Consider the following 9,858-nt stretch of genomic DNA (forward strand, 5'->3'; position numbering starts at 1 on the left):
GGTTCAACAATCCCTTCCTTGTCCTTCAACTGCCTGGAGATGCCTGCAGGAGAATGTGGCCCATCACTCCCCCACGAACAGACATAGGCTGAGCATCCTGTCATTCTCCCAGTTCTCCTTCCTGCCATTCCTGAAGATGGGTTTGACGTCTGCCTTTCTGAGTGACCTCTGAACCTCTCTGATCACTCTGGCACTTCTGAGACCACAATCCAGAATTTCCCACAGGGAAAGAGGGGCAGGTGTAGGACTGTGTAGAACAGCATGTGATGGGGATGGCAAAGGAGAGGTAGCAAATAGCGACATTTACAATGCGCCTGTCCAAGGGAGCTGAGATGAATCTCACTGTGCCACTGGGATTTGTCTTTGGAGTTACACATAGAAATATCAGGGTTCTGTCAGGTGTCCACATCTGAGCTGGCCTCGTGGACTCTTAGAACACATTGAGATATTCAGGGACAGACAGTTTCCCTTTTACACATAGAGGCAGGAATCACAGTGTCTCTCTGGTCTTCTCTTCCTCTTCCTAAAGGATGGGAGGCACCTCAGCCCCGTGGTGTGTTGTCATGTTCTGCACTCATCTTTGAAGTCCCTCATCATTAGCAATGGACATTGGTTCAAGGAAGCACATCCCAGTGCTGCATTCTGGTAGTTTACTATGGGATATTAGTCCCAAAATGGTGTGACCTTAATAAACTGTCTGTCCCACAAGCCCCAAGGAATAGCTGATGGCGCTTGTGCTCACTCAGGTTCATGTCACCTCACGTACACAATGTGCATGCTTATATCTCACCACTACAGTGCAAACATGGTCTGCTGAACTACTCTTTCAGTGTCTGTCTGTAGAGGGACAAAGAACTCTGAGCTGGTGTTTGAGGCCAGGGCTGGAAATGGTGGTTGTAATGGGCCAGTCCATGACGATGACCTCGCTACAGTTTGCCCAGGGTGTCCAGTGAAACTGGGCACAGCCCAGCCCCTGCTCTGCTGGTCCTGCAGGTCTCTGGCAGGAGCCTGGCTGTGAGAGGACACTGCTGTGTGCCAGCACTGCACATACACACTGTTCAGCTGCACACTGATGTTTCATCTGTGGGTCACTTCCTTGGACATGTTCTTGAGAGAATCTTTTTAAGAAGACTTAAACCTGCCAGAGCACTCAGGCCTTGCACCAACACAAGGGATGAGAAGGAGAGTGTGGGAGTGGAACTAAAACAGCTCTGGAAAACCAAGCGCTAGTGCTCCCTGGCAGGGCTGCTATGATGGACACTTTTCCCCCCACCCACATACACAGAAACTGCCCCTGAAGCTCCAAAAGGCCTTGCAGGAAGGATGTAGTGCAAAACAAGTCACTACAGGACCCTTTACTTTGTTAAAATACACACAAGTCATGGCTCCTCATTTACACAGCCAGTGGTTATAAAAGAAAAGCAGACAGTGATTTAGAAAGGGGATAAAAAAATTACTACAATAAAAGAACACCACCAACAACAGAAAATACAAATGAGAAGCTGGACCTGTAACTAGTTGCATTTAAACTGCTAAGTAGAAGCAGATGAGCAGTTTCTTGCTTCAGAAAACACTAGGATATGAGTTTCCACAGGGAATCCTTCAGCTCCTGGTTCCTCATGCTGTAGATGAGGGGATTCACTGCTGGAGGCACCACCGAGTACAGAACAGACACCACCAGGTCCATGGACGGGGAAGAGATGGACGGGGGCTTCAAATAAGCAAACATGGCAGTGCTGACAAACAGGGAGACCACGGCCAGGTGAGGGAGGCAGGTGGAAAAGGCTTTGTGCCGTCCCTGCTCAGAGGGGATCCTCAGCACGGCCCTGAAGATCTGCACATAGGACACCACAATGAACACAAAACACATGAAAACTAAACAGACACTAACCACAATAAGCCCAAGTTCCCTGAGGTAGAATTGTGAGCAGGAGAGCTGGAGGATGTGGGGGATTTCACAGAAGAACTGGCCCAGGGCATTGCCCTTGCACAGGGGCAGTGAAAATGTACTGGCTGTGTGCAGCAGAGAATAGAGAAACCCGGTGGCCCAGGCAGCTGCTGCCATGTGGACACAAGCTCTGCTGCCCAGGAGGGTCCCGTAGTGCAGGGGTTTGCAGATGGCAACATAGCGGTCGTAGGACATGATTGTGAGGAGACAATACTCTGCTGTGATCAAGAAGAGAAACAAAAAGAGCTGTGTCACACATCCTGAGTATGAGATGGCCCTGGTGTCCCAGAGGGAATTGGCCATGGACTTGGGGACAATGGTGGAGATGCAGCCCATGTCGAGGAGGGCGAGGTTGAGCAGGAAGAAGTACATGGGGGTGTGGAGGTGCTGGTCCCACGCTATGGTGGTGATGATGAGGCCGTTGCCCAGGAGGGCAGCCAGGTAGATGCCCAGGAAGAGCCAGAAGTGCAAGAGCTGCAGCTCCCGTGTGTCTGTGAACGGCAGGAGGAGGAACTGGGTGATGGAGCTGCTGTTGGACATTGGCTGCCTGTGGGCATGAGGACCTGTTCAAGGAGGAAAAGTCAGTGACGAGTTAGGGGAGACTTCTCTGAGGAAAATAAACAGGCTGTTTCTCATGGAAAACACCCTCCCTGATGATGGGATGTATCCGCTCAATCTCTCTTTCTACCAATTGAGAAAAACAGTTCATCACAGTTTAAAATGCAGCTTGGGCATCAGGTTTCCATGAACACACCTGTGAGGCAAGATCCACTGAATTGGTGTCAGAACAAAAAGTGACCCACACTCCCACCCCAACCTCAGAGAGCAAGAGCACCAGGGACAGGTGGAGAAACAGGGAAGGACACTGCAGTGCAATCAGAAAATAAAGCAAGGACAGAAAGGCAAACGGGCATGCTGTGGAACCTTCTCCTGACCCGGCTGTGCTGCTGCCACTCACATAGTGACACTCTGGAGCAAGTACTTTTAGCACCTTTTTTGAGTACCACATTGCAGGACCCCTTCACCTGGAGGTCCAGCTGCTGAGGTGGAGACTTGTGACCTGGACCCTATGGCTTTGGGGCAGAAGGTCTGCTGGGGAGGAGAGAAGACCAGGGGTTGCACTGGGAAATGTGTCTGCACTGCAGGGGATTGCAGGGGGGTTCCTAAATCCTGTCCCTGGCATATCTGGTAGGGGCTCCTTCTCCCTGCCCATGTCTGTGCTGCCTGCGGCTGTGTGTCTGTCCCTGGTCTGCTGGTCAGTGTCACAGACCCCGTCCCACCCGCTGTGTGCTCAGCTCTGTCCTGCTCACACCTCCTGTCACTGCCCAGGGGCAGCTCTGTGTGTGCAGGGGCTCAGGGGCAGCTCAGACACGTCCTAATGAGAACTGGGGTCTCAGTGTCTTCTCCAAAGAGAGAAATAAATCCCCGTCTCCCACTGCACACCCAGACGAGCAAGAGTGGAAAACTGAAAGCACAGACTCCTTCCCTTGCAGCTGCTGCTGTATTGATGCTGTTGTTCAGAAGGACCCTCTGCCATGTCTGTGGGGGGATCTGGAGCTCTGAGCAGCCCTGACCCACACAGTCCCCTTCAACCCCACAAGCTCCCTGCCTGCCCTGCCGGGGGTCACTCCTTCCACCCACAGCTGCTGCCATGGGATCTCCCGGGCAGGCTGAGCGCTGACCCTGGCAGGCGGCAGAGTCCCTGCCCGGCACAGCCCTGGGGTGCAGGGACCCTGCTCTGCAGGAAAGCCCTGGGCACCCCTCGGTGCCCCCCCTGCAATCACCCTCAGCAGAAGCTGCCATCATGCCCTGTCCCTCTGACAGTGCAGCAGGGAAGCGCTGGTCTGGACCATGTTCTTGTCCTCTACATGAGAAATACTGTCAGAGAGACCTGACAGTTCCTGTAAATTGTGGGATGTATCATCTTTAGGAGATCCCTCCTGGAAATGCAGCTGCATTGTCCTACAGCCAGAGACTTACCGTGTTAGAACTGTGAAGATTTGTCTCTCAATGAGCCCTCAGCAACCAACCCCCTACATTGCCTTTCCCCTCTCTGTGCCTGGCTCCTGTGCCCTCAGTGCTGCAGGCAGAGCCCTCAGCCCTGCTGTGCTTTGCAGAGGAGCTGGTCCTGGGCAGAGCTGTCTCTCTGCAGTGCTGCCGCTGCCATGAGCTCCCTGTGTCCCAGGAGCCCAGCCCAGCTCAACAGCACAGGAGCAGCCCATGATGTCCCTTTCTCTGTCCCCTCTGGGCTCCTCCAGGTGTCCCTGGGGCTCTAGGGGCACATCCTTTTAAACAACCTGAAGTAATCAGTGATGTTGATTATCTCTCCTCTGAAGAGGCACATCATTGTTACATCTCCTTAGAGCAGATAATTGGAGGCAGTGATTGCATCAGGCAAAGGCAAAGTGCAGCAGCTCTGATGCTGAGAAAGCCCTTGGTTTGTCTGAAGAAGGACAATGGCCAAGCCTTGAGCCCCTGCCCCTGGGAAGGGAGATCCTGTCCCTCACGTGTGGCTCAGGTTCTTCCTGGGGCTGTGGGGAGTGCGATGCCCAGTGCAGGACAATGGTGTGACACTCCCTGGGGGTGCAAGGAGGCAATGGGGCGCCATGGCCATGACAACCATGTGTCTCCTCTTAGGCCTCACTGGCAGGGACATCAGCCATAGCCAAGGGGACAAAGACCTTGGCTCTTGCAGGGACATCCAGCCTTGCCAGCACCCTTGGCCATCTCCACCACAGTCCATCCTGCACTGTCCCAGAACTGTGGCTGTTTCCCCACAGGCTGCAGACACCCCATGCGCTTCCCCACCTTGTTCTCACCCCAGTGTGTCCCCACCTGTGCTGCTGTCTCTCCATCCTCACCAGCTGTTTCTTGAAACACAAAGTCATGGCTGATCCAGAGTCCCTCTGAATGACCACAGCACTGTGCTCAGAATGACATTTCTCTATCCTGAGCTCCACTCTGGACCTCCAGAGCTGCAGTTTCTGATGATTTTCCTTTCTCTTGCTGTTCCCTCTACCAAAAATAGTAAAATAAAATAAAACAAAAGGCGTAATCTTGGAAAGTGATTTTTAAGTTTTCTGAAGCTACTACTGCCCTTTCTTGTCCTGGTTTTACCACAGCCACCAACCAAGACCAAGAGAGCTGCTCACATCCTGCTCCCAGTTCCAGGTGGGGTAAGGGAGAGAATTGAATGGGAAGGAAGAAACTTGTGGGTTTAGACAAAAAATTAATGAGACAATAAAAATAACACACTACTACTACTAATAAACTTATACTAAAATACACATAAAGTAAAATATATGACACTCAGTGCCATTCCCGACATAACTCCAGTTGTGGTGAACAGGCAGCCCAAAAGAAGAGAGCACCCTGGTCCTGAACAGCTGATCCAGGCAAGAGAAAGTACAAGTGCAAAAGGCAGAGAGGCCCAAGGGCCAGCTGAAAAACAGCAAAACATCATAAAACTGAACTAACACGAAACTCCCAATAGAATGGAACTTCCGAACAGATCTAAGCAAACTAGCCGTAAAACCAAAACAGATGGGGTGGAAAAGGCACCTCCAGCTTTATACTGAGCATGACGCTAATGGCAGAGAATAGCTCGTTGATTGACCTGGATGTCAATCAAGGTGCTGTCCTGTCTATGCCTCCACTTACCAGTTTGCACCTGCAGCTGCACTCCAGAGAAGTCCTTGGTTTCACTGACAATAGTCAAGGTAAGTTAAATAGAAATAGATAAATTAAATTAACAAAATATACTCAGTGCTATCCCCCATGTAACTCCAGTCACACGGAGCAGCCAGTCATGCAGAAGGGAGCACCTTGGTCCTGAACAACCCATCCCAGCAAGAGAGAGCAAAAGGGCAACAGGCAGAAAGGCCCAAAGGCCAACGGCAAAATGGCAGAACGGCAAAAGGCCGAACTGACATCGAACTCCTGACAGAATGAAACTTCTGAATGGAACTGACCAAACCAGCTGGAAAACCCAAAGTAACGGATGTAACAAGCCCTAAAAGCCGGCTCCAGCTTTAGACTGAGCATGACGCTAATCATAGGGAATATTTCATTGATCAGCCTGCACGTCAGTCCAGGTGCTGTCATGTCTGTGTTTCCCTGACAACAGCCAAGATACCAGTGAGTTCTGACATTCCTTTCATAGCAATTGGCAAACACTGTAAAACTGCTAAAAGACAAAATTAACTCTATCCCAGGGAAGAAACAGCGTTATCTCATTATTCTCATAGTAAATCTGAACAAAAGACTGTACTGTCTGTGAAGGAGAGAGGTTCAAAATGCATGAAGAAAATTAACTCAATTTCAGTAAAACCAGCACGTTTCCTCAGCCTCCCCTTCACCAGGCTAAAGAAGTTTGGGTCTCTCAGCATCTCCACACATGACCCAGACTTTCTCTGGCCACATGGCAGCTCCTCCCGTTCCTCCATGATGGGGAACCTCACACTGGGACACACGGCTCCAGATGTGACCACACCAGTGCTGAGTCACGATGGACAATAACTGCCCTTATCTGGGTGGCCACGCTCCTCCCAGTGCAGCCCAATGTGCTCATGGGCATGTTCCTGTTTAGCACCACTGAGAACTGGCTGAACATCCAGGCTCAGAGGGTTGTGACCAGTGGCACAAAGCCCAGCAGGAGGTACCATGAGGAGCACTGAAGGACACCATATCCCTACCCAACATGTCCTCCTACAGGTGTCTCTTGGATCCCTGGAACCACCTCAGTGACAAGGGGGAGACCACTGCTTGTATGGGTGGTGGAGATGGGGTCTGGAATGAGGGTCCAGGGGCAGTTTCTCCTGGTTTTTCATGCAGCAACAAGCTGGGCTGGATATTTGGAGAGAGGAACTCTTCCTAAGGGCCTCCAATGGGCTTGGAGATGATCTAGATGCATTCAAGGATCTTTACGTCCTTGTTGTAAAAATATGTGGGGCCCAGAACTGCACACAGAACTCAAGGTGAGGCCGCACTAATGCTGAATACAGCAGCATAGTCACCTCCTCTGACCACATGGCCGTGCTGTGTTTGATGCACCCCAGGATGCCGTTTACCGTCCTGACTGCTGGGGGACAGTGTTGCCTCCTATTGACCCTGTGGCCAACCATCACGGCAGATCCCTTTCTGCAGGGCTGCTCTCCAGCCGCTCTTTCCCAATCTACACTTGCACTCAGTGTTACTCTATCCCAGGTGAACAATCCAACACTTGGACTTGTTCAATTTCATGCCAAGTGCTGGGTCCTGCACTTGGGTCACAACAACCCCAGGCAGCACTACAGGCTCAGGGAAGAGTGGCTGGAAATCTGCCCAATGGAAAAGGCCCTGGGGGTGTTGATGGACAGTGACTGAACATGAGCCAGCATGTTCAGAGAAGGGCAAAAAAGCTGGTGAGGGGTCTGGAGAACAAGTCAGATGGGGAGAAGTGGAGGTAAATGGGGCTGTTTAGCCTGGAGAAAAGAAGGCTGAGGGGAGACCTTATTGCTGTCTACAGCTACCTGAAAGGAGGTTGGAACATGGAGGGTGTTGGTCTGTTCTGCCATGTAGCAAGTGGTAGAAGGAAAGGAAATGGCCTCAAGTTGCACCTGGGAATATTCAGTTTGGATATTAGGAAAAATTTCTTCATGGAAGAGTTTGTGAGGCATTGGAACAGGCTGCCCAAGGAGTGGTTGAGTGACCATTCCTGAAGGTGTTTAAAAGACATACAGATGAGGTTCTTAGGGACATGGTTTATTGCCAGAGTTAGGTTAATAATTGGACTCAATGATCTTGAGAGTGTCTCCCAACTTAGATTATTCTATGATCTCTTTGGGATGAGAAACGTGATGGGGCAAATCACCCAGATGGAGTACTGATATGGATGGATGGACAGATGTGTGGATAGATAGATGGATTGGGACAGAGAGGAGGATCAGCCTATCAGCCTAAGGGCTGGGGCCAGCCATGGCATGATGGAAGCAAGGCCAGCCCCCCTTTGTCCCCTGCTCTTGTTTCTAAGAGATCCTTTACACCCGTTGCTGGCAGCCCTCCTGTGCCAGCCCCTCTCACCAGCACACGAATCCTGGCCAGGAGCTCTTCATGCTGCTCCTGCTACTGCAGTGACAGAGCAGCCTGCCCTGAGCTGGGGAATGCAGAAATAGGGTTCTGTGGGTCATTCATTCTCCTGTTGAAGCACAGAGCACAGGGAGCAGGCTGTGGTGCCTGGAAACCACAGCGAGACAGTCCAAGGCAGATCACTGAAGGTCCTTCACCACCTCCAGGAACACTGGGCACCCACAGATGGACACTCAAACCAGCACCATGACGTAACATGGTGCCCCATGTCCTCCCCTGAGCCATGAAAAACACAAGTATGGCAGCATGGCCTTGTGGGGGAAATTTATCCAGGCTGACGACAGCTTTGGAAGAAGAGCCCAAGCTCCAAATACTGAGACTGAGGAAATCCCCTTTTGTGGGATGTTTCAAAAAGATGGCCCCAATTTCAGAAATACAGTGATTTAAAAATGGGTCCACACCTGTATTACAGAGATGTTACACAGGACACCAGCTGTACCAGGGTCCCAGAAACAGGTGGACAGGCCTCTGAGTCACTGCTCTGGAGAAGTGCCATGGGTGAAGAAATTCCTTGACAAACATGGTTATCACAGATGAAATGATCAATGCACAGGAGGTTTCTGAGATGAACTGGAAATCACTTCTGAAAAGACATGGGTAACTTATTGTTGCTGATAGAAAAATGACTGAATCAGCTTCTTCAGTGCCACTTTCAGTTCCTGGTTCCTCATGCTGTAGATGAGGGGGTTCACTGCTGGAGGCACCACTGAGTAAAGAACAGACACCACCAGATTCAGGGATGGGGAGGACATGGAGGGTTGCTTCAGGTTGGCAAACATGGCAGTGCTGATGAACAGAGAGACCACGGCCAGGTGAGGGAGGCAGGTGGAAAAGGCTTTGTGCCGTCCCTGCTCAGAGGGGATCCTCAGCACGGCCCTGAAGATCTGCACATAGGACACCACAATGAACACAAAACATCCCTCGAAAAAAAAAGCACTAACCACAATAAGCCCAGCTTCCTTGAGGAAGTCGGCTGAGCAGGAGAGCTTGAGGATCTGGGGGATTTCACAGAAGAACTGGCCCAGGGCATTGCCCTTGCACAGGAGCAGTGAAAATGTATTAGCTGTGTGCAGCAGAGCATTGAGAAACCCAGTGGCCCAGGCAGCTGCTGCCATGTGGACACAAGCTCTGCTGCCCAGGAGGGTCCCGTAGTGCAAGGGTTTGCAGATGGCAACATAGCGGTCGTACGACATGATGGTGAGAAGATAAAATTCTGCTGAAGCTAAAAAGACAAAAAGAAAGAGTTGTGTAGCACACCCTCCATAGGAAATGGCCCTTGTATCCCACAGAGTTGGCCATGGACTGGGGGACAATGGTGGCGATGGAGCCCCAGTCCAGGAGGGCGAGGTTGAGCAGGAAGAAGTACATGGGGGTGTGGAGGTGCTGGTCCCACTCTATGGTGGTGATGATGAGGCCATTACCCAGGGGGGCAGCCAGGTAGATGCCCAGGAAGAGCCAGAAGTGCAAGAGCTGCAGCTCCCGTGTGTCTGTGAATGGCAGGAGGAGGAACTGGGTGATGGAGCTGCTGTTGGACATTTGCTTTTCCTGAGCACGGGGCGCTGTCATGAAAAAAAAAAAAAAAAGACAGTGAGAATCCAGGGCAGAGTTCTCTGACAAAAAACAAACCAACAAACCAACTCACATAGACCCTCCCCTGTCACACACAGACACTCTTGTGTTTTTCTAGGAGTACCATTTTCAGGACTGTGGCTGCAGCCCTGCTTGGGGCTGGAAAATGTGCAACCAAGAGCAGGGCCTGTGCCCATGGGCCGTCGATAAGTCAG

At 51.3% G+C, this 9,858-nt stretch overlaps 1 protein-coding gene and 1 pseudogene across 2 annotated transcripts; both read right to left on the reverse strand.

Annotated features, from left to right (window-relative positions):
* Window positions 1–1,573: 1,573 nt before the first annotated feature.
* On the reverse strand, window positions 1,574–2,488 carry LOC309452167 (olfactory receptor 14J1-like; the record flags this gene model as incomplete). Its single annotated transcript, XM_082076839.1, has 1 exon — window positions 1,574–2,488. One exon carries the CDS (start codon window positions 2,486–2,488, stop codon window positions 1,574–1,576), a length of 915 nt encoding a protein of 304 aa, XP_081932965.1.
* Window positions 2,489–8,676: 6,188 nt separating this feature from the next.
* Window positions 8,677–9,610, reverse strand: LOC309452168 (olfactory receptor 14J1-like; annotated as a pseudogene). The gene has a single exon. The product of its transcript is annotated as an olfactory receptor 14J1-like (transcript).
* Between the last annotated feature and the right edge of the window lie 248 nt (window positions 9,611–9,858).

Source organism: Streptopelia decaocto (genome assembly GCF_964273445.1).
Source record: "Streptopelia decaocto genome assembly, contig: HAP1_SCAFFOLD_347, whole genome shotgun sequence".
Lineage (NCBI taxonomy): Eukaryota > Metazoa > Chordata > Aves > Columbiformes > Columbidae > Streptopelia > Streptopelia decaocto.